Source organism: Erinaceus europaeus, chromosome 13 (genome assembly GCF_950295315.1).
Source record: "Erinaceus europaeus chromosome 13, mEriEur2.1, whole genome shotgun sequence".
NCBI classification, from domain to species: domain Eukaryota; kingdom Metazoa; phylum Chordata; class Mammalia; order Eulipotyphla; family Erinaceidae; genus Erinaceus; species Erinaceus europaeus.
The window spans coordinates 57,206,415-57,230,553 of NC_080174.1; the positions used below are offsets into that span (position 1 = coordinate 57,206,415).

Consider the following 24,139-nt stretch of genomic DNA (forward strand, 5'->3'; position numbering starts at 1 on the left):
AAAGTAAATAAGTAAATTAACACACACACATGCACACTCACAGTAAGTTGCACACTCAGAATTTAAACCTACTTTCCTTTGAAAGGCTGGGGTAGTTTTCTGTTGGAGGTGACATTTGAGTCAAGCCTTGAATCCCTGGTGGAGTGTTTAAATAAGTAAACATCTCTGGCAGTAGAAGTCATGGTACATATAAGAACCAGGAAGCAGGATGGACAGATGTTTATGCAAAGAGTTAGTCAAGCCGCTTTGGAATGGAGTCTGACTATAGAGAGAGTCCAGCAGGGAACAGAGTCAGAGAGTTGACTTAACCATACTCCTGTCACTGTCCCACAGATGATCTTCTGTAGCCATCTGAACTGTTCATTCTCCAGGCTAGATGTTTCTAGATGTAGTAGATTGCTACTGACCAGTTTTTAATTCCTATTTTATGGGCTGAAAAAATGGCTACAGACATTTGAGAATAGATTCCCACTATCTTCTTCCTCCAAACACCACTACTCAACCAGAGGACCTTATTTCAGAATCTATTGTTCTAGCATATTGAACCCCTCCCCCACAAATATCTTTCCTCTTTTTCATGTGAAGAGTTTGTTGAGAGCCTACAACATGACAATCACTATCCTAGGCACCACCATTGCAAAGCAAGTAAAACTTTATTTATTTATTTATTTATTTATTTTGCCTCCAAGGCTATCACTGGGGCTCAGAACCTACACTACAAATTTATTGCTCCTATGGCCATTTTAGTTTTTTTGGATAGGACAGAGAGAAATTGAGAGGGGTAGGGGGATGCAGAGAGGGAGAGAGACAGAGATGCCTATAGATCTGCTCACTGCTTGTGAAGCAATCCCCCTGCAGGTGGGGAGCCTAGGGCTTGAATGGAGATTCTAGCTTGGTGTTTGTACTTTACACTATGTGTGGTTAACCCAGTGTGCCACCGCCCAGCCCTTGCAAGTAAAGCTTTGCTCACACTGTACACTGTATAGTTAACATCAGGCAGATTGGCAGATGGTCGCAAGCACAACCCCTTAGAAATATTTACGATGTAAGGGCATCTAGAAGGTAGTGATCAGAGCATGGCCTCACAAAGGAGATACGGGAGAGCCATCCTAAAGTCTGATGAAAGCTTGGCAAGCAGATTGAAGTGGTGTTCAAGGCTGAAACAGGAGTACATCCAAAGGCAAGAGACTTGAATCAAAATAGCACACGAAGAACCTGAGCAGAAGTAAATATAGAAGAACAAGAAATGAGTCCCAGCAGTAGAGAGGAGCCTGGTTGTTGAGTCTTCCAAAAACTACTTAAATTTGAGGTTAGAGAGGAAGCCGAACAAGGAAGGCCATAGCAATGAAGGGCTCTGGCAGCTTTTATGGAGATGAATGGGTCATCTCTGAAGTCAGAAATGAACTGGATTCAAAATGATCTGTAAGTCAGTGACTGCTAGACCTTTTTCCTGTTGATGAATGTCAAGAGCAGGAAGAGAGAGACCTCAGCCACCTCTTGGCCATCCATGTCCTCTAGAGGAAGGTGAAATGATTCTCCCCTGATCTTAGAAGACATCAAATGTCCCACTTGAGTGTGTATCTTAAAAAAATCAATCACCAATCTTAGAGAGTGGAGAAACTTTGGCTTGTACTTCTTAAACTTTATAAATATTCATTGTTGTCACCTTTGTATGTACTTCATAAACAGTGAGAAACTGTCTTCTCATTGGCATGTTCTGAGGACAAAGAGAAGGCTAAGACATAGGCCTAGTTCTTAAGTAAGTTACACATTACTGGGAGATTTTATCTAAACAATTATGATGCTCTTAGTCCTTCACTCTACCACTTTCTGCCCTTAGTCACACAATTAAAAAGCTAGGGATAGGACTTAAACTCTCTACCAAGATGAGTCATGCTTTTTCATCTGCTTTTCTGCTCTCTGGCCATCTTATATTCAGCTTTGTGCAAGGCTCTCTACTTAAATTATTAGTGACTACAGAAGTCCTTTATGGTGAATGGTAGTTGACAACAACTTGGGAATAATATTTTGATTGTGGGAAGTCTTGTCATGAGGAACTTTTAGCAACAAAATCACCTATACCTTTCTTACCATCAGCTAAAGCTAAGAATTTAGTAAGAAGTATACTCAGACATAGAATTTCAACAAGATTGTTGACCAGTCTTTTAAAGAGCTCTAGACCAAGTAGTTCATCTGGTTAGAGTAAGAGAAGATGGGAGCATGTAATTTATCTACAAAAGTTGCTTGAACCCCCTCAGGGACTTGTTTTGGCAATAGCTAAATACCTGACCATAGTCAACTCTTGCAGTATTTGAGTAGGGAGAATGTCCAGGCTGCTAAACTCTCCCTTGCCTTTTAGAGCTGCTCCCCAACAAAAATGAATCAAATTGTTTCATCTTATTTACTCATTTTTATCCTGTTTATCTGTCTCAAGGTAATCAAGACACAATAGGTGATTTAAAAAAAATAGTTCATAATTTTTGAGAGGTAATAGAAAAAGATCCCCCTTAAGAACCACCACCGTTTATCTAGCTTCCCTTCACTGTTTAAACTGCACATAATTTATGTTGATTGCATTAAAATAAAAATCAGAGTAGCAACTGGATCAGGTAATCAGAGACTTATTCTGTATTGTATTTTAATTTCTTAGTTGAAATGCACCTGTCTGGATACTTTGTCTTGGAGAGGGACACGCCTTTACATTTCTCCCCACTACTTTCCTAACTTACGTTTTCCTGCTTGCTCTACATTATTATAGGTTGCAAAAATGGGGTTTTGGATATGTAATTTATGTATTCCAGTAATTGCCACCACTTCTCAACCGTACTCTTTTATTGCTTATTTTTTTGAACCAGGGCCTCCAACGTGGACATTTTCACTCAGACCAACATCATTATTCAGATTGACAGAAAGAAAGGGAGAGACACCACAACCAAGGAACCTTCCATACTAGTAGTTAGATTTTTATTCATAGTCACCTTCTGGAATATTTGAGTAGGAAGAATTTCTAGGATGCTAACCTCTCCGTTAACTTTTGAAGTTGCTATTCTGCAAAAGGACATGTTGTGGTATTCATATGTAGTGGTAGAACTGTAACCTGGGACACATGCAGAACAATATATACACCCTACCTGATGAGCTATCTCTGGGCTCCTCCACCATAATCTGTTAAAAAAAAAAATTCCACCATGGTTATCACTGAGGCTCAGTTCCTATAAGACTCCACAGTCTCTGGCAGTGATTCCTCTTTTTTCTCTCTTGCTCTCCTTTCTTTGTTATATTTTATTTTTTATTTTAAAAAATATTTTATTTATTATTTTATTGGTCAGAGACATAGAGAAACTGAAATGGAAGGGGCAAATAGAGAGAGGGAAGAAAGAGAAGCATTGAAGTACTTGCAGCATTGCTTCACCACTCATGAAACTTGCCCCCATGCGTGTGAAGATTCGATCCTTGTGCACAGTAATATGTGTGCTCAATCTGGTGCACCATGAACTGGTCTCTCTCCTTTCTGATAGAGAATGAGAGACAGAGAGATAGAGAATGATAGACAGGCAGATACCTGCAGTATTGCTCCACCACTCATGAAACTTCCTCCCACCCCTGTGCATGTAGAGATTTGAGTCTTGAACCTGGGACCTTGCACATTGTAACATCTGGGTGACCCACCGCTTGGCCCCTGTCTACCATAATCTTAATAAAGTCTCTTTGCTGTGCAGCCTCTTTCCTGTGTAGTTAGTTGAATCCCTTTGCATTTTCATTCAGACAGTAAAGGGCACCCTAGAAGAGTATTTCATTTATACTTAGTATCCAGTCCATTCTTGTCTCCTAATTTTTCAGCTTTCCCCTGTGACATTTATGTTTCCTATTACTTTCACGCCAGGGTTTAAGTGTAGTTCAATGGGCAAACTAAGCCAGCATATTTATCATGCCACTATGTGCTGATAGATGCATAGTTAAAATATTTGCCTTTTATTTTCCTTGGAGTTCTAGACAGATCTCTTTTCTTAACTGCCTAGGTCCCGCCATTGACTTGGAAAAAGTAAAGTCAGAATGTCTCGATCCCGAGCCGGAGTTACGGAGCACTTTCAGTGAGGAAGCAAATACGTCGTCTTATTACCCTGCTCCTGCACCTGTCATGGACAAGTATATCCTAGACAATGGCAAGGTAGTGTTTCAAGCTCAATATCAATTCCCTGAAGTGTCTGTTAGTCAGAGTAAAGACGGAGAGTATTGTGAGTGCCTCCTGAGGTACAGCTCCACTGGTGGGCCTCCTGGCCCAGCCCTGAGTGACTGTTTCCAGAATTCATGTGTGATGACTAGTGAAGCTTTACTGAGAACTCTTCCTCATTTTTTATTTTTTTTTTATCAGTGAGAAGGACTTTTTATAAAGTATAAAAACCATCATGACTTAATGAAATATGTCCCACTTTCCTAAGAAGCCAAATGCATGACATTTATAAGTAAACCAGAAATGAAATACCTGAAAGAAAAAAGAGAAATATCTGATATACAGATAACAGCTTCATATGTATCTGTTCACCACTTACAAAATGTCTGTGTTCCCAGGCTAGACACCAGAGATGCTAGCATGAGTGCGTGTGCTCCTTGTCCCTCAGCTGCTTCCCATCCATATATTTAGCAGTGATTTCCCCCTAATCTGGGGACCACATATAACTCCTCAGATTCCATATCCTCAAATATCATGAAGGAAAACTTAAGCACTTAGTAGCTGCATTGGTATAGGGGTTGAAAATAATGAAACAGCCTTTGGAAATCTTAGTTACATGGTAGTATAGAAGCAGGGCAGGGACAAAACTGTTCTAACATCCTTGCAATGTCCAAATCAATTCACCCTAGACTTCATTCTAGGCACTTTATCTAAGAACTGGACAAATTCAGTTTAGTGTTATGTTCTCTGCAACTTTGACATATTTACCAGATATCACTTCTTATTCTCCCCAAAGAACCATCTCTGTCACCATTTTTTCTTCCCTTATGCTTCAGAAGGTCTGTAGTTTGCCAGTATTGCCTCCCAGAAGATTGATGAGAAAGAGAAGAGAAGGTGGCTGTATTGGGATTTGTCCAAATATATCCCTGGAACTGCCCAGACAAAGCCAAAGCAAATATTTTCAAGCTGAGGAAAGTAACCCTGCTAATCTTTAGAGCACTCTTAGGTATATTGACATTCCTTCACCTCCCACTGAGTACTTCCTTCCTTAAAAGAGACAGAACTGATGCATCCAGCCCTGGGTCCATTTTGCCTTGCTTTGCTTTAGCTACCAGGCTTTTAAATTTGAATGTCTGTGTTGCAGAGAAGTGACATGGCAGAATGGAAACAGGCATCCTGGCGTCCAAGTTCTAAGTATAGCTTCACGTCTGCCTTATCTGTTTGATCTTGAGAGAGTCCTAACCCAATTTGGACTCTAAGTATCCCTATCTGAGAAGTGGGAGGTAGGACTGATAGTCTCCATAGGCCTTTAGTGATTCAAACTGTGTATTTAAGCTCAGTGAACCATCTCTAATTGAAGATAAATAACAGAAAGCACTAGTCTGTTGTTTGTTGAATTTGATTTAGTTGTTGAGAACACTAGTCAGCACTGACATATAGTGGTTCCAGGGAACAAACTTGGAACCCAAGAGAACTCAGGCACACAAGTCTAGTGCGTTGTTGCTATGATATCTCCTCAGCCCTGTAGACTTTCCTGAAGTCTTTTCCAAGATGAATCTATCTAGTTCTCTCTCGCTTTCAAAATAGATGACCAGTTTCTTTGCGAAAGTGCCACCTTTTTTTTTTCTCTAGAAAATGAGTCTTTCAACCCTCATTTAATTTTTTTTGTTAATTTTTAAAATTCATCTTTATTTAATAGGATAGAGTAATTAGAAGGAGAAGAAGAGATAGAGCAGAAGAGGGAAAGAGAGATACCTGTAACTTTGCTTCACTGTTAGTGAAGCATCCCTTCTGCAGCTGGGTACTGGGGCCTTGAACCCTTTTGTGATAATAACATTAACACTCAATCAGGTGGGCCATCATCCACCACCCCCCCACCCATTTGATCCCTTCACACATGAGCTACACAACAAATCTTGATGATACCAAGTTTTGTTTGATTTGTTGCTGTAAAATGATCCTGGCTTTTGTTTCATTTTTAGTCAGGCAAAGAATTTATTAAGGAGAAAGGAAGAGGAGATACTAGAAATGAAAGGAAAGTTCCCAGAGTAGTATTCCCTATGTCACAGAAGTAACTTACCCTCCTTGTTCTTGATTCTATTGTCCTTTCTGACCCTTCCTTCCATGCCTCCATGAACAAAAGCCTTGATCTCTGTGAAACCTAGAGCCTTAGAATCAGATCCATTTCCTAGTGTGGAACTGCTTTTGTCCCAGAAAACATATCACAAAGGTTTTTTTTTTTTTAATCCCTTTCCTGCAGATTCCATGTTTTTAATCTCTCTCAACACATAAGGCTAACAGTCTTGGTCCAGTGGTTAACTATAGTGTGCTTGAATAGGGCTTGCTACAAGAGTCCCTTTCTAATTTTGATAACATACATTGCCCCCTCCCTTCCTCCCTCTCCCCTTCCCTCCCTCCCTCCCTCTCTCTTTCCTTCTTTATTTTCTACTGTATTCACTAGGGCCTCATTACTTTGAGTCAGTTTTATTATTAGCGATTTAATAATGATCAACAAGATTATAGGATAAGAGGGGTACAATTCCAGCCATCAGGGTTCTGTATCTCATCCCATCCATTGAACAGTTCCCTATTCTTTATCTCTCTGGGAGTGTGGGCCAAAGATCTTTATGGGGTTCAGAAGGTGGGAGGTCTGGCTTCTATAATTGCTTCTCTGCTGGACATGGACATTAACAGGTCAATCCATACCCCTACCCCATTTCTATCTTTCCCTAGTGGGGAAGGGCTCTGGAGAGGTGGGGTTTCAGTACATATTGGTAAGGTCATCTACCCAGGGAAGTCAGGTTGGCATCATGGTAACATTTGCAATTGGTGACTGAAAAGCATTAAGATATAAAGTAGAACTTTTTTTTTAGTAATCAGGAGCCTAAAAGTAAGAACATAGCATGTGAGATTTGAGGTCTTCATGTTGGAAGAAGCTAGGGTGTCTCTTTTAGGTATATTCCAAGGGGACTGTGACTTAACTAATTTTTGCCTGAGCCCAACAGCTAACATGCAGATGGGCTAAAGGTATTGTCTGGGAAGATAGTGTCAGAGTTGGGAATAGGACTAGAAAGCTGGATTAGGGAAGAGAGTAGCTCCCAAATATGGAAAAGCATATAAATACCTATAAACCCCCTAGTTCTGACTTAGTGTCCATGTCTATTTATATTTAGCACAGTAAACTTATTTTTTTAAGAGAGAAAGAGACAGAAGGGAAGAGGGAAAGACATCACAGCATCAAAGCTTCTTCCAGTGGGGTGAGAGCCAGGTTCAAATGTGGTTTGTGTACATGACAAAGTAGGTGCACTATCAGTGAGATGCAGACAGAAATACATTACTTTTCTTTATATTTGTTTTATTTAAAAACTCATTGCATAATGAAGTTACAAAGAACATTTAAGTTTGGATAGTCTAATTTGTGCATATTATAATTGAGGAAGCACATTCAGAAAAGAACTTACGTTTACAAAAAGTTAAAGGCAAGAAGGTGGAACTAGAAACTGTATATTTTTGTTCCGAATCCAGTCCTCTTTCCAGTACATTCTGCTGTTGTCCTGAAAACTGGGCATTTGCTTGAGGTCATCCTTAGATTTGTTGCCCTCAATAGTCTTGTCCCAAATGCTATAGCTTTTCCCTCAGTTGGTCTTATCCAAGACCACTGATTTCTCTCCTATAAATTTGATCTTGTGCTAGAGTAAACATCAAAAAATATTTTCTTCTCTAAGGAACAGCACATCAGCAGAACTGAAAGCCAGTGCCACAAAGACATATTAACTATGCCCACCAGTTAGTTTTTCTTGTTTATTTGCTTTTTATTGCTTTATGTTGAGACTACTCCTGATCACATTGTAGGTGATAGAAGTAGCAAAACCTCAGCTTCTCCCTTCACATGTAGAGTGAAGGGTTGAATCAGATGCCAAAGGTTCTAAGTAAGTTACACAGAAAGAATAAAACTTAGGGGGCCAGGTGAGTGCAAATGTTACAATGCACAAGGACCCAGATTCAAGCCCCTGGTCCCCACCTGCATGGGGAAAGCTTTGTGAGCAGTGAGGCAGATGTTTCTCTTTCTTTCTCCCTCTCTGTCTTCCCCTTCCTTCTCAGTTTCTCTCTGTCTCTATCACTATCCAATACATAAAAATAATAAAAGTAAGAATTGAACTTAGCCCTGGAGTCTTTAAGGAATATTTCTTGGATTTGCAATCGGGAGTTGGAAGATCAGCAGGTTTAGAAAGATGTAAATTGAAGGCATTCATTCCTGGGCAAGGGAAAGAGGAGTGGAAACATGGGTGGGAGAAAGAAGGTAAAGTTACTGGATTTGTGCATCCTCCTGATGATGTATGTATGGTTTTCCATTTAGTCCTTAGAACAAATCTTAATCTTTATGAATTAGGTGATATTCTGTCTATTGTACAGATGAAGAAAACAAGACTCAGAGAAATAAAATGACTATCCCAGATTACTCAGCTATAGGTAGAATCATCAGGATTCACACCCAGCACTAGAGACTCCAAAGCCCACCCTCTTTCTATAACCATCCTCACAGGAAGTTAAAGGGAATGAAAGGCTTGAAGAGCTTCATAGAGTGATGGACATAGTAAGGAAATAAATATTAGTAAGTTGAAGGAAATTAGAATTTCTGTGGACCCTTGAAGCAGACAAAGGTGATCAAACTTGATGTAGAAGGAAACTGGGAGTCATTCAAGATTCCTGAGGACTGGAATATAGTCAGGAAGACCAACTTGTGACTTTTATCCCGGATTTCTTGTCTGCATTTGTGAAGTACAAAGGGCTTGGGCAAGGAAAGTATTTGGAATTATACAAAATAAAGCAGTAAATGAAAAATAATCAGACAAGATGTGTTAGTTCTGCTGTGTTTCCACATTAGTCACTGTAACATTAGCACCACCAGAAAGACAAAGAGAGCATCACTTCTGGGGTCATACACATTTGGATTTGACTCTTAATTCCAGGATTTGCTGAATATGCCTTCGGAGAAATAGTTTGGTTTCTCTAGATTTCTACTTGTGTGTAAAATAATTTGTAACCATGTCTATCTCTTTTTTATATATATTTACTTATTCCCTTTGGTTGCCCTTGTTGTTTAATTGTTGTAGTTATTATTGTAGTTATTGATGTCATTGTTGGATAGGACAGAGAGAAATCGAGAGAGGAGGGGAAGACAGAGGGAAAGATAGACACCTGCAGACCTGCTTCACCGCTTGTGAAGCTACTCCTCTGCAGGTGTATACCCTCTGCAGGTGGGGAGCTGAGGGCTCGAACCAGGATTCTTATGCCGGTCCTTGCACTTTGCGCCACATGCACTTAGCCTACTGCGCCATGTGCGCTTAGCCCACTGTGCTACCATCGACTCCCTATCTATCTCTTAAAGGATAAGTAAACCAAGGGTATAATACCTGGTTTTCAGAAAATATTAATGTCCTATTTCTTCTTGTAAAACACTAACTAAAGCAATTTTCTTTTTTTTTTAAGTATTTTTATTTATTTTATTTTTGAGAGAGATGCAGAGAGAGACAGAGAGAAACACCAGAGCACTGCTCAGCTCTGGTTTATGGTGATGCAGGGGATTGAACCTGGGACTTAGGAGCCTCAGGCATGAGTCTGTTTGCATAATCATTATGCTATTTCCCCTGTCCTAAAGCAACTTACACACACATATCCACACACACACATCCCCCCCCCCCCCGTCTCTCTCTCTCTCTCTCTTTCATGAGTTATGGGGCCAGGCCATGGTGCACCTGGTTGAGTGCACACATGAAAGTGTCCAAGTTCAAGCGCCTGGTTGCCACCTGCAGGAGGAAAGGCTCACGAGCAGTGAATCAGTGTTGCAGGTGTTTCTCTCTTTCCCTGTCTATCTCTTCCTTTTCTCTCAACTTCTCTCTACTTCTATCCAAAATAAGTAATATAAGTATATATAAAAGAGTGAATTAATCTCACTTGGTTAGTGTACTGTATTGCTATGTTTGAGACCCAGGTTTGAGCCTAGATCCCACTACATTGAATGGAATTTTGGTGCTGTGGTCTTTCCCCACTCTCCATCTCTCTGTCTTTATCTAAATAATAATAATAAGATTATTATAATTATGGGTTAAAATTATAAGAAAGCAAGGCCCAAAGTAAAAGAGAACAGAAATCCTTGAAACACTCAAGCTGTCTTATGTCTCTAACATGTTCTAATTCTGAATTTAATCTGATTTGCACTTTTTGTTTTTCTGTGTCTGGATGCTTACAGAGGTAGCTCCAGGGTGTCATTAAGGGCAGTGCCTGGGGTCCAGACAGGTACCACGGGGACCTTGCCCCCTGCATGTCTGGTCTGGTACACAGATTTCCCAGACTGCAGAGGAACGACCAGACATGACCCTGGGTTTATGCTGTCCAGCCAGCCCTAGGCAGTGCACCTCACTCCAGGTTGCTTATTTTCCAGAGCCTAAAAACAGATTTGCAGTACTGAAGTTTGCAGCACAGAGAGTCCAGCCAGGTGGATCTGATGAGCCAACAGGGCAGAGTGCTGAGTGATCTTCTGTACAAAAGAAAATGAAGTCAGATGTGGCTAATGAATTGTCTACTAGCCGACATTCATGGATGGACTTATTTATTTAATTTTTTAAAAATTTAAATGGAAAACTCTTTGTAATTGGTGAAGGAAGAAGTGTTGCTTGTATCTGCCCATCTGTGTGTCCCACCTTTCATTCTAAGCCAGTTCCATAGGAAGGCCTTTAATTATCCTTGGGCAAAGAGTGTGACTAGTCTGATCAGTTCTGGATATATGTAGTCTCTTGAATCAGGACCTCTTCCAAGACATCTCTCGATAGCAGAGTGCCACTGTCCTGCAGGCTTCTTTGTAAATGAGGACCTCGGCAAGCCTCTTCAGTCTTCTTAGAAAGCCTAGGTCACTAGTAGTTGCCTCTCCTCCATCACCATAGAGGTCATTTCCACCTCCCCTGCCCCCAGACTCAGCAGAAATACAACACGAATCATCATGGCAAAAGCAAGCTGTATTTATTGTTTTTATATTTTTGATTTAATTTATTTATTTCAGAGACAGAGCTAAATTGAAATAAATGAGGGAGGTAGAGCATGAGAAAGAGAGACACCTATAACACTGCCTCACAGCTAGTGAAACTCCTCTCCCCACTCCCACCCCATCCCCAACCTGCACATGGAGACTGGGATTTGAACCCAGGTCCATGTGTGTTGTAATATGTGTGTTCAGCTGAGTATGCAACCACCTGGTCTCAACAAGGGATATTTTTTAATGATTAATGTTAGCAAAGGGATTCTGAGTTGTTAAAAGTGCCAGGAAGCATGAAACAAGCAAATGTAAAAGCTTATATAGCTCATTGCTAGATCATTCTGGGTATTTTGAACTTGTTGACGGCACCAATACTTCTCAAGTGCTTCCCTTACAGGAAGTATAAGCTTGTTTTCTGTTCAACACAGATGTCAGGCAGACATAGTAGACAGGGTACATTGTGTTTATGTTCAATTTTTTAAAATGATAAGTGTCCTATGCCAGTCAGAAGCTACAGATCTAACTCTTCCAGTTCACAGAATGGGAAGAAAGAGCTTTGCACCATCGCATTTTGATTAATGGTGGAGCTGGGATAGCTGTCCTCTCCAGCTGACAGTGTTTTTTTATTTTTATTTTATTTTTTAAAAATATTTATTTTATTTATTTATTCCCTTTTGTTGCCCTTGCTGTTTTATTGTTGTAGTTATTATTGTTGCCGTTGTTGTTGGATAGGACAGAGAGAAATAGAGAGAGGAGGGGGAATACAGAGAGAGGGAGAGAAAGATAAGACACCCGCAGACCTGCTTCACCGCTTGTGAAGCGACTCCCCTGCAGGTGGGGAGCCAGGGCTGAGACCGGGATCCTTATGCCGGTCCTTGTGTTTTGTGCCACCTGCGCTTAACCCGCTGCACTACAGCCCGACTCCCAGACAGTGGTTTTTAAAACCTAGCTGCACACTGGAATTAGCTTGGGGTGGTGGGAGATTGGTTAAACCAAATCCTGATACATAGGCTACTCCTAGATGAAATAAATCAGAATCTCTGGGAAAGGGGCCCAAGCACTGTGGGTTTTCATAGCTCCCCAGGTGACCCTGTGAGCAGCCATTGCTAGACTGAGAACCACTGTGCTAGGAGGCTATCTGGCAGCAGGATGTTCTTGTTAAAGGGAGCAAGACCTTTACAATATGTATCTGATAAAGGAGTTAAACATAACATGGTCCCCAGGTTTGCTGAGGAGGCTCTGAGCAGCCTGTGAAAATGTGAGCTGAGCTAAGTTGGTATCTGAGTAGTTACTGTTGGCAAGTGGTTTCACCTTTCTGAACCTGGCTTTTCCACTTGGAACAAGAGTAGTATCATAGCCCCTTCCTCCCAGAGTTGTCCCATATCCAGAGTTGGATATATGGGATAGTGGAAAGATAGCACTAGAGATTAGGGAAGAAAGCTAGGAAATCCAGTTTAGGAATATCCCTGGGGGCACACAACTATGGTAGTTTTGCTTGAGTATGGTAGCTAACCTGAAAAAAAGAAAGATAGCCCTAGAATAAGGCCTAGCACTTTAGATCATTCAATAAATAGTATTTTTTAAAATTTTTCATTATCTTTATTTATTGGGTAGAGGCAGCCAGAAATCAAGAGGAAAGAGGGAGATAGAGAAATAGAGAGAGAGAGAAAGACACCTGCAACACTGTGTCACCACTTGCAGAGCTTTCCCCTTGAAGGTGGGGACCAGGAGCTCAAACCCAGGTCCTTGTGCACTGTAACATTGCACCCAACCAGGTGTACCACAACCTGGCCCCAATAAATAGTATTTTTACCCTTGAAGTCCACATAGTGTTTCTGGTAAGAATCCCTTAGACTTGTGTAACAGAGTCTTTTAAAGGAGAAGAAATGTTTCCAAAAACCACCCTGTCCGACTAAACAGGTGCTTGTGTTCTTACCCCTTTCAGGTCCATCTGGGAAGCGGGATTTGGGTTGATGAGGAGAAATGGCACCAGCTACAAGTAACCCAAGGAGATTCCAAGTACACAAAGAACTTGGCAGTCATGATTTGGGGAACAGATGTTCTGAAGAACAGAAGCGTCACAGGAGTTGCCACAAAAAAAAAGAAAGATGCAATCCCTAAGCCACCCCTCTCACCTCACAAACTAAGCATTGTCAGAGGTAGGTCACCAAAGTAGAAACACCGTGGGAGGAGCACTGGCCTATTTTCTGTCAGATATGGACTAGGCACTGTTCAGTTCTGTAATCACTTACTAAAACTGGTCCATGCCAGGCCTCAGGTTTGGGGCAGGGACACTTAGTTGCATATGTCAACCTTGTCCCATAAAGGCTTACATTTAACAGGGCAGTTGGGCTGTTGACACAAGTACAGTTCAAGGAACTAACTTGGGGGGGGGGGGGGGATAGAGGGTAGTTCTTAGGAGGAGAGAAGACCTTAAGCTGGAAAATAAGAAAATAAATAAATAAATAAATAAATAAATAAATGAAACTTCCCAGGGAAGGTCATCACTGAATTGGGATTTGAAGGATAGATCAGACATAGACATGAGGATGTGAAAAGGAAGATACTACAGGAGACAGAAGAAGCATCTGGAAGTAAGGACTTTGGGGGAAAAGGAATGCTTCTGTGTATAGAGAACATACAGGTCAAAATTAAGGCATGCAATTCTTGGGGCTCATAGCATTTTACTTGGAAAAGCTAATGGTAAGAAGTGAGGTAAGCCAGGTGAGAGCCATGGGAGTCAACTTCCTTTCTGGTATGTGAGATAGGATAGAAAGGAGGCACCGAGACAAGGAATTGTCTCCCTAAATAGGTGGTCATATCCTGGACTCAGATTTTCTTAGCCTCTTCTCTCCTTTCTCTTTCTTTTCTTCACTGTTTCATTTGTCTTTACAGCCATCTCTGCATCTAGCCACTAAATTCTTTTTTATATATACTGTTTCCAACAGCCATTATATTCCTTTTTCTGTTTGTATGTCTTCAATGAGAGGAGAATTGGAGGTTGGTGTGGGGAGGAAGAAATAAGATGTTGCAGCAGTGCTCCACTGCTTGTGAAGCTGCTGCCTTCAGGTGGGGAGGAGGGGCTTGAGCCCAGGGCCGCCCACATGGTAACATATGTACTGTACCTAGTGAGCCCCTAAGTTTCTTTGCCAAACCCCCTACTGTATATCGAGGAAACAAGGAAGGATGAGACTCAGTCTTTGTCTGCAAGGAACACTGTTAGTCTCATGAAGAAGATGAAAACAAGAACTGGGAAGAAAGAGGATATCGTTCTTTTTTATTTCTCTGAACACTTAGCATTATTTTAGGCTCTTTTTTTGTTTGTTTTGCTTCAAATGGTGCTGTAGACATGGACCAAGATTAGCAGTGAAAGTAGAAAATGTCCATTTTTTATTTTTTTAATTAAACATTTAATATTGATATATAAAATTATGAGATAACAAGTATAATTCCACACCGTTCGCACTGCCTGGGTTCTGTGTCCCCTTTGGAAACAGGAGTAGTTCTCCCAAGGTCACACGTATGGATCGACTGTTATTCCTATATCTATTTATATTTATAAATTTTTCCCATTTTGTTTTTCTATGGCCCTGCCTTTTCTTCCTTTCTAAATAAGACCTACACATACTACTACTTCTGAATGTCCTTCCTTTCATCCTCTACTCTCTCTGGGTCTTGATGGAACTCGAGTTCGGAGCCCTCTGATTATCCTTTCCTAATATTTCTCCTCCTCTGGGGTTATGGACCAAATTTTTTATGGGGTGTAGAAAGTGGGAGTTCTGGCTCCTGTAATTGCTTCTCTGCTAGGCATGGATGTTCACAGGTTGGTTCATAGTCCCAGCCTATTTGTATCTTTCTATTGTGGGACAGGTGAGAGGTGATGAGAGGTGAGGTCCAGAACATATTGGTAAAGTTGTCTATCCTGAGAACTCAGGATGAAATCGTGGTTGTATTTGCAGCCTGGTGGCTAAAAGGCGGTAAGATATAAAATAGGACAAAATGTTTAAGAAACAGGAACCAAAAAGTAAGAAAAGAGCAGATGAAAATAGGGATCTTAGGGTGGAAAGAAGCTAGAAAGACTATTTAAGGTGTATTCTGAGGGTCCCACGTCTTTAGTAAGGAAAATGTCGACGAATTTTAAGATATATTTTGGAGTTCAAGATGTCAAGATCCATAGTGATTAAGTACAGCTACAAAGTTTCAGAACCTAGATTGAAACCCACACCTTTGACTGTGATCTGGGACTTGTCTGTTATAGCATGACTGTCTCCTTTGCTAGGCTAACTCATGACTAATTGATCTAAGCAGTCACTTAGTTTTAGACAATCAGAAGTAACCTTTACTCTGCCCACCGTCTGCAGTGGCAGAGCCTGACTTGGGAGACGGCCCTGCCCACCTACTAGGTGATTGACCTCGGATTCCCTTATGCTTGTCAGAATGTGACTCAGCAGCTCCCAGATGCCTTCTGATAAGTGACTTCCTGACCATTGTCATGTTGTGGCATTAATCATCTGCATTGTGTCTGTCTCAGGCACTTGTCTGGTTCTAGGGGCCCAAGAGCCATGTCTCATTTATCTCGATGTCCTTGTTGCCTACCTAAGCTCCTGGCACACAATAGGAGACCCAAAAGAAAAGGTTAAGTGAATACAGCCCTTAGGCTTGCATGCCAGATTCCTGGCTGGTCCTTGATGTAATTTCTATAAGCCATTTTCTCTCCATGCCTCAGTCTGAATACTTAGTTCTTAAGATGGTACATTGCCATCCAGGACTGTAGCTTGGACTCAGTAATATTTGAGGTGTGAAAAGAAGTTACTATTCTGAGATCAGATGAGATCGGGCATGTTCAGGGTAGTATGGCCATATACAGAAGTCCTATTCTTTGTGAACAGTTGAGCTGCCTCCCTGGAACTGACATGACCTCCTGGCAGTCACATCATTGCCATGCACCTTAGTTCAGCCTCTACATCTTTTACTATCACATCCTCCTCCTGAAACTTACTGCACAACACTTATTTTCCACCTATTTATATCGTTGACAAGTCTTTTTCCCCCACCCCTACTAGAAAATAGGCTTTTTTAGTATCTTGTTCAGTGCCCAGCCAGTATGTGTTTAATCTCTACTTGATCTCAGTTCACACATCTGCACATCTGATACATTCATCAAGGTACCCTCTGTTTTGAACCATGCACTGCTCCTTCCTTTTCCTTCTCCCCAAAACTTCCTGCCCATTTTGTATTCTGTAGCTGGGAACCACCAGCCAGGGGCCTAGAGATGCCTCACTGTGGACTCCTCTACACACCTGACTCTCCCATCTCTTTGCCCCCCAAAACCTATTAAGGTATTGACTTCTCTCCATATCCACTGCCCATTACATATTCCAGACCATATTATATCTTCCTTGCACCATTTCAGCTCTTTTCAGGCTCCGTCCTCCATTATGTAGGTAGAATGATCTTTTACATAGGTTTACTCATTACTGCTGTCCTGTCACAGTAAGTCTATAGTGCCCATTATTAACGGTGAAGCTTCTTAAGCTCTCATAAAAACACCTTCATGTTGTTACCTCTACCTCTAACTCCAGCTTTATTTTTTAGTAATATCCACTTTGAATTCTGAGTTTTGTCATGCAAAACTGCTATGTTTACTGCATAAGGCTTGTTTTTAAAGGAATTTTCAAGTACAGTCCCTACTGTCTGGAACACAGGCTGTCCAGTTCATCTCACACATGTGCTGCTTTGTTGGACTAGATGTTACTTAGTACCCAGATCTTCTTAGGAGAAAAGTTCAACAAAAATCCTTCCCTGACCTTTTAGTGTGGATCACACTTCTGTCCTATTTAACCAGAGTGACTTGTGCCCACCTCTGTTCTCATTGTATAATATCTTGCTTCTAGGAGTCTGGTCTCCCTTATGCCCAATAAAAACTTGCAAGTGAGTGAGAAGGAAATTAATATGCACAAGACAACACAGTTAGATTCAGAGCAAGTAAAACTGTCATCAAAGGTTTTTTTGTCATACTGAAATGCAGTGTTTCTTTCTTTTCCCAACGACAGGCAGATTTGAAGTCTCTCTCTTATCCTGTGGTGCATGCACCATTTTCAGCCTAGTTATTTGTGCTCTTCTGCATTGGAATTTATTGGTTCTTCCCATGAAGATTGTCTGCTGGATTGAGATTATTTCTATTTGTGTGATTTTTATCATGTTCAGTCACTTTTACTGTATTAAAAATGGCAAAGCCTCAACACTCAGAGGGTTGGTGAAGATTTTCTCTTCTCTTTGATTTTAATACCATCTCTTACCCAAGAGCAGCAGGATGGGGTGACTATGACTGCTTTAGAAGGATGAAAGCAGGAGAGTTTGGCTTTAAAGGCAAGCTCCAGAGTGACAGTTAAACCTTTATCAGGTCAAATGACCTTTTGTGGAGTGTCTGAGTTATCTAAATGAGCCACAGCCATTGAGTTCTGGTTAATTTTTATAACTTTTTTAATAGGACACATTAGCGCTGTTACAAACCTTGTTAATTAAGCAATAATCTCAAATGCTTCCTCGCAGAGGGAGACATTCCCGGTAACTACAGGTGATTAATATCTAGAGTCTAAAGAAAGTCTTTTAATCAACCCGAGGGCCATTCAGCTTTCATACCCCCAGGAAATGAGATGATTGAAATTCTGTGGAGGTGTCTCTGAAAGCCATCCTCCATTAACAGCTTTCTTTTTCTACTTCTTCCCCAAGTCTTGCCAGGAGCTCCAAGAACGGTCATAATTTCTCCTTCTTTACCATTTTCTCTCCTTTGCCTATATCCACCTTAGTACTTTACAGAGAACCAGAGACTTACAGCTGGAAGAATCTTCTTAAAGTATCTGGTCTGACATCCGACTTCCATCAGTAGTGAAATTGAGACCCAGAGCTATTTTCACTAGAAATTGAACAGCAGCTAGTGCTGCAGCCAGATGTGAATACATGAGCAGTTCTTAGCACAGATTCTCTCTCTCTCTTGCTTGGTTCATGTCCCAGCAGAATAATTGTCCAAATTTCCCAGTATGCAAGGGAGACAATGTGGCCATAGTCACATTAGGTTGTCATGAGTTCTTTGATGGAGAGAAAAAAAAAAATCAAGCAATGTGGGAACTAGGAGATTTTAGACAAAATAGGTTCACCTCCCTTTTTTTTTTTTGCCACTAGAGTTGTCACTGGGGCTCAGTGCTATCCCTATAAATTCACCTCCTTCTTCTTCCTCCTCTTCCTCCTCCTCCTCCTCCTCTTGTCTTTTTTTCTCTCCTTCCCCCTTTTTTCCTTTCTATTTTATTTGATAGGACAGAGAGGATTTAAGAGAGGCAGGGGAGATAGGAGATAGAGAGGGAGAGAGTAAGAAAGACACCTGCAGACCTGCTTCACTGCTCATGAAACTCCACACCTTCCACCCCTAGTAGATGGAGAGTGGGGGCTTGAACCTGGATTCTTGCACATGATAACACATGCACTCAACTGGGTACACCACCACCCAGCCCCCCTCTACAGTTGTTCTTGAAGGCAGGATCTGTAATAATCTGGTAGAATCTGGAAGAATGAGTAGGATTTAAACATATGGAGGATGGGACTGAGTAATCTAGGAAGGAATGTGTCGTTTTTGACGGGTTAGGTTGTTTTCTCCGGGCTGGCTTCACGGGCGGGTAACAGACGACCAGGGACTCATAGTTGAGCTGTAGGCAGTATCTCTTTATTCATGCAGGACTCAGCACAATCTAAGCCGAGCTAAGCTAAACTCAAGGTAAAGTACTCTAAAACTCACAATGCTGTCTTTATATATACTTGTCAAGTAGGGTGGAAACAGGATGTGACATAAAGAGGGTGGAGAGAAAAGTGACTGGTGAAAATCAGAGTGTGACAAAGAAGGGGCAGAGCAGGCGAGAATCCTATCACTGAACCACAGTGCCCTGGAGGGAGGGTGGAACTTGTTAACAGTGGTTATGTAAATAGAATAGTGTTAAGCAGGGGGGATTTAAACCAAATGAAACAGAAGGGGTCTCATGCATACCAACAATTCCCCCTTTCTTTTTAACTAATGGCCATTGTAGGGTGAACAGAAATGTATATCATACAGGCGTTTTCAAAAGAACTGGCATAAGACATGGTAAACAAAATAGGCGAGCAGCAATAACCAGTGTGATGCCAAGGAGAGCTTTTCTTGCCTCAAAGGGCAAGGCCTAGCAGGCGAAAGGGCATTTCTTGCCTCTGGGAACGCTTCATGCCTCTGGGGGCATCTCTTGCCTCAAAGGGCGTTTCCTGCCTCTGTGGGCATCTATTGCCTCTTGGGGCGCTTCATGCCTCTGTGGGCATAACCTAATAAGGAGGGGGAGTTTTCTGCCTCTGGGACAGAGCCTGCAGGCGAGGGGACATGGTCTATAAAGTTTCAAGGCAATTGGCTGAAGTTAGTCTTTGAGAAACACAGCAGTGTGTACCAGTAAGTCCAAAGTAGCTGACCACAGAAGAAAATGCCGGAGGATGAAACGCTGCACGTCTGTCTCGATGGGGAATGTTGGCCACCAGAATTCTGCTTTTCTGTAGAGAGTGAGCTTTCGAGTCTGTGAATCTGTTTCTTCAGGCCGTGCCAGGTCACATCATTGGTTTCCGGGGGCGATGTCAGAGAACAGGGGTCCAAATGGATTTCCGGGAATTCCATTTGAGTAGATGCTTTTTCATGTGAAGACTTGACAGCTGAAATTCACTTACTTGTCAAACAAAACTTGTAGCAGATTAGAAGTTTACTATCATTGATAACTCCATTATAATTGGAAGTCCTTTCTAGTATCATTTCAAGGTTGTTAAAACACTTTAAACTCAATAAAATGTGGAAAGGTAAACAGAAGAACCACGGTTAAAAGCCTTAGGCATGAGAATAATTAACATAATCATTGCACTATCTGCCCCACCCATAACTCATACAGTTTTCAGGATTAAACGTTTCAGATTCATGTCAAGACGTAAAAGAGAAATCATAGGAGGGAAAAAACAATTTTTGAATTGTTTCTGGATGTCTCTAGAAATCATGGCTGCGTCCAGCATTTTTTTTAAGTCAATGTCAAACAAAAATTCAGTCATTCAAATCATTCTCTTATGAAACGCAACTTGAACCAGATTATCAAGATCTCACCATGTAGGATTAAGAATCCCCGGAGGGCGACCTAGTTCAAAAAGCTCCTCGAAATTCCATTTAGGGTGCTTCGGACTGTTCCTGCTGGATTGCTTCAGGCACCCATTTTTAAAAGTGTCTTCCCATCGAAGAAAGAATCCAATCAGGAGAGTAGAACTAACCACGTGTCTCCATACTTGGGAACTGCCAGGGTACTCGAGAATGCTCCTCAAACTAGAGTAGTCCTTCTCCACGGGAAACATTCGAGAAGAAGTCCAGAAAGTCCCAGGGGAAATCCCCATGCATATCCCAAGGTCTACGATCACGGTCATAAAGAACGGAATTATGGCCTGGAGCGAAATGTAGTCCTTTTCCTCGGGAAACATGAGAGAGGGAATCCAGAAAGTCCAAGGAGAAATCTCCGTGCATCTCCCAAGCTCTATTATCCCGGTCATAAGAAACCAAAGTTCCCGGTCAGGGAAACAAAGTTTGGCCCAGAGCAAAATGTTCCAGAGACAGAGTAACTGTCTCATGATGAAACAGTAGAGGCTTTGGCAAACCTCTTCGTAAGTAGAAGAGAAGACCATAGTGCATAGGTAGGCAAAGTCTTCACTTATCTGGGAGTTGCACAGGTCTGGTCCCACGTTGTTGCGCCATATGTCGTTTTCGACGGGTTAGGTTGTTTTCTCCGGGCTGGCTTCACGGGCGGGTAACAGACGACCAGGGACTCATAGTTGAGCTGTAGGCAGTATCTCTTTATTCATGCAGGACTCAGCACAATCTAAGCCGAGCTAAGCTAAACTCAAGGTAAAGTACTCTAAAACTCACAATGCTGTCTTTATATATACTTGTCAAGTAGGGTGGAAACAGGATGTGACATAGAGAGGGTGGAGAGAAAAGTGACTGGTGAAAATCAGAGTGTGACAAAGAAGGGGCAGAGCAGGCGAGAATCCTATCACTGAACCACAGTGCCCTGGAGGGAGGGTGGAACTTGTTAACAGTGGTTATGTAAATAGAATAGTGTTAAGCAGGGGGGATTTAAACCAAATGAAACAGAAGGGGTCTCATGCATACCAACAGAATGAGCAAAGACACTGGTTTTCAGGCTTACCAAGAGAAGGAATTGATGGACATATGGCAGAGGTAGGACTGGAAAGACTGGACTCCCTACCTCATCTCTCAGCTCAGAAGATTTGCAATGGCTTAGGAGTAGAAAGAAGTAGTGGTGGACAGTTAAAAGCTTTAAAAGACTTCCTGGAACATTCCCTTTTTCGTAGGGAGGAAAGTGTGCACCAGAGAAAGATCACCTTTAGTGCATATACCTGCTGGGGCAGGCTGGCTGTGTGCCCAGGAAAAGGGCTCAGAGTAGAATTCTACCCATTTACCTCCTTTCTTCAGTCCTCAAGTCTTCTCACATGTAGGCAGAGTGATTCATAATTTTATATACTATGATACATTCTGGTGTTGACATTGTGCATCTCTAAGAGGAATACCTACTATAGGCTGGCATGGTAGGCAAGATTTTGTTTATCCTTCATATTAATTCCTTAAGATTGGATTTTCATTCCTGTTTATTCAGTCAGTATACTCAGGTAAAAAGAGTTAAAATTCTTGCCCACAATGGTATATCCCTGTAGTGGTATATTCCTCATTCACAAACCCGTCCTCTTATGTCCAGAATGTGTATATCTCCTCTTGAGATATCCTTGAAAAGCCATTCATTCATTCATTCATTCATTCATTCATTCATTCATTCATACATTCAGTTAGCATATCTTTACTTACTCTGACTCTTTTCCAGGTATTGTGCTAAGGCTGGAAATTAAGAGTTCAATATTCATACAGTAATTATAGCAATAAATGCAGTTGTAGTATTCCATAGAATTTGAAGACTTACAAAATGTTTATCTCACATACCTCATAGCAGTCTTAAAACAAATGGTGTGTGTGTGTGTGTGTGTGTGTGTGTGTGTGTGTGTGTGTGTGTGTGTCTTGTCATTATCTATGAGATGAGATCTAGGGCAGTGCTTATACTCAGGTTCCCAAGCTTGGCAATCTGTTGAAGTCAGACTCTAGGTAGGCCTATTATCTGGGGCTTCCTCTTTACTTCCTGACAGCAAATGGTAGTCCCAGGAAGAGTGGCCATCCTTAACCTCGTTAGTAATCACCAAAATGAGATAGCCGTTAATACACACCAGGTTGTTGAAGCCTTAATAATCAGACAGTGTCAAGTGCTATTAAAGATATGGGGCAGCCAGTACTTGTATGCATACTGTTAAGAGTGCCAATCAGCACAACCCACTTTGAAAAAACAATTTAGTGTAGGTGTCACATAATAAAGTTGAATATGTACACAGTCTCATAGCCAACAATTCCATGTTTAGGCCAGTACTGGAGAAGCTCCTGCATGTGTGCTCTAGGAGATCTGTGCCAGGGTGTTTGCAGTTGCAAAGCAGCAAACAACTTTGCTGTGTAGGCACAAAGTAGAGCCCTGCCCATCAGTGAAAACAAGTGGACTTACAGTTTCACATTTCAGTATGGATCCATCTTAAAAGTATGTTGTTGCTTGAAAACAAGAAAGTCAGAAGAATGCATAAAGTAGGAGCACATTTAAAAAAGACATGTTAAAGGTGAAAAAAGTAAATAGTGTGTGATTGAAGGAAATATAAATATGTGTTAATTTGAAAAGAAAAGAAAGAATTCCCTAGAGTGGTTACTTCTGGTAAAACTCGAGAGGAAGGGTTGAGAAAGAGCCTCTAAGGTCTGCGCTGGGGCCGGTAACTTCTTCAGCTCAGTAGTGGGCATCTGGGTGTTCAGTCATCATTTTTTTAGTATAATGTTGCAGTATAGATCTGCTCTATTCAAAGTATATTTTGTGATGGAAATTTTTAAAATATAATTATGCCAGGTATGTGAATAGGGAATTGGGACATTTGTCAGGTAACAGATTTCCCTTTTATCCTCTTTAAAGAGTTGTACTTGACTTTGCTATTAATCCTTTGCCTTGTTTCTCTCCCATGTCTAGAGTGTTTGTATGACAGAATAGCACAAGAAACTGTGGATGAAACTGAAATTGCACAAAGACTCTCCAAAGTCAACAAGTACATCTGTGAAAAAATCATGGATATCAATAAGTCCTGTAAAAATGAAGAACGAAGGGAAGCAAAATACAACTTGCAATAAACTTTGGATTTTTCATAAAGCCTTCTTGGTTTCTTTGTGTGGCGTGTGATTTGTGGGCTATGGCGCCATCCAAATCAGACCCCTCCTTGCATGGTGGTATGTGGGCAGGAAGACATGGGCCATGGGGTCAGCAGCTTCTTCTGAACTTGGAATTTTCAGTCTAAAGAAGGCAGGTGGAATTACTGAGATTCAGGCAACAACCTGGCACCAGTGTCCTTCTGGGGATGAAGGGAAGCACTGTCTTTACAGAGAAGCGTAAAATATCTTTGTGTTGCCTGCCACTTGACCCAGAATTTGAACTAATATTTTTACCATTCAAGGACTTCTATCTCTGTTCCTCTATATTTTTTTCTATAATAAAACTTCATTAATTCTTTGATGCTGGTAATCATTAGCTTCATTTATTTAAAGATTTTAGGTGTACAGTGGGAGTGGCTGGCACCTTTGAGAGGTGGGAATTTTAGGCTGGAGAAGAAAGTCATATGGGATGTGGTTTCTTTTTTTTTAATTTTTATATTTATAAAAAGGAAACATTGACTAATCCATAGGATAAGAGGGGTACAACTCCACACAATTCCTACCACCTGAACTCTGTATCCCCTCCCCTCCCCTGATAGCTTTCCTA

At 41.3% G+C, this 24,139-nt stretch overlaps 2 protein-coding genes across 6 annotated transcripts in view; both read left to right on the forward strand.

Moving 5' to 3' along the window:
- BEND5 (BEN domain containing 5) overlaps positions 1 to 23,533 on the forward strand; it is a 56,523-nt gene extending 32,990 nt beyond the window's left edge. For all 4 annotated transcript variants that reach the window (XM_060205926.1, XM_007521334.3, XM_016187356.2 and 1 more), the window contains 3 exons: positions 4,020 to 4,168; positions 13,147 to 13,360; positions 23,357 to 23,533. In XM_060205926.1, coding sequence (XP_060061909.1) covers positions 4,020 to 4,168; positions 13,147 to 13,360; positions 23,357 to 23,514 — 521 coding nt within the window. In that variant the 3' untranslated portion in view covers positions 23,515 to 23,533. The remainder of the gene's footprint in view (positions 1 to 4,019; positions 4,169 to 13,146; positions 13,361 to 23,356) is intronic.
- AGBL4 (AGBL carboxypeptidase 4) overlaps positions 1 to 24,139 on the forward strand; it is a 1,508,442-nt gene that overhangs the window by 1,200,764 nt on the left and 283,539 nt on the right. The window lies entirely within an intron of this gene.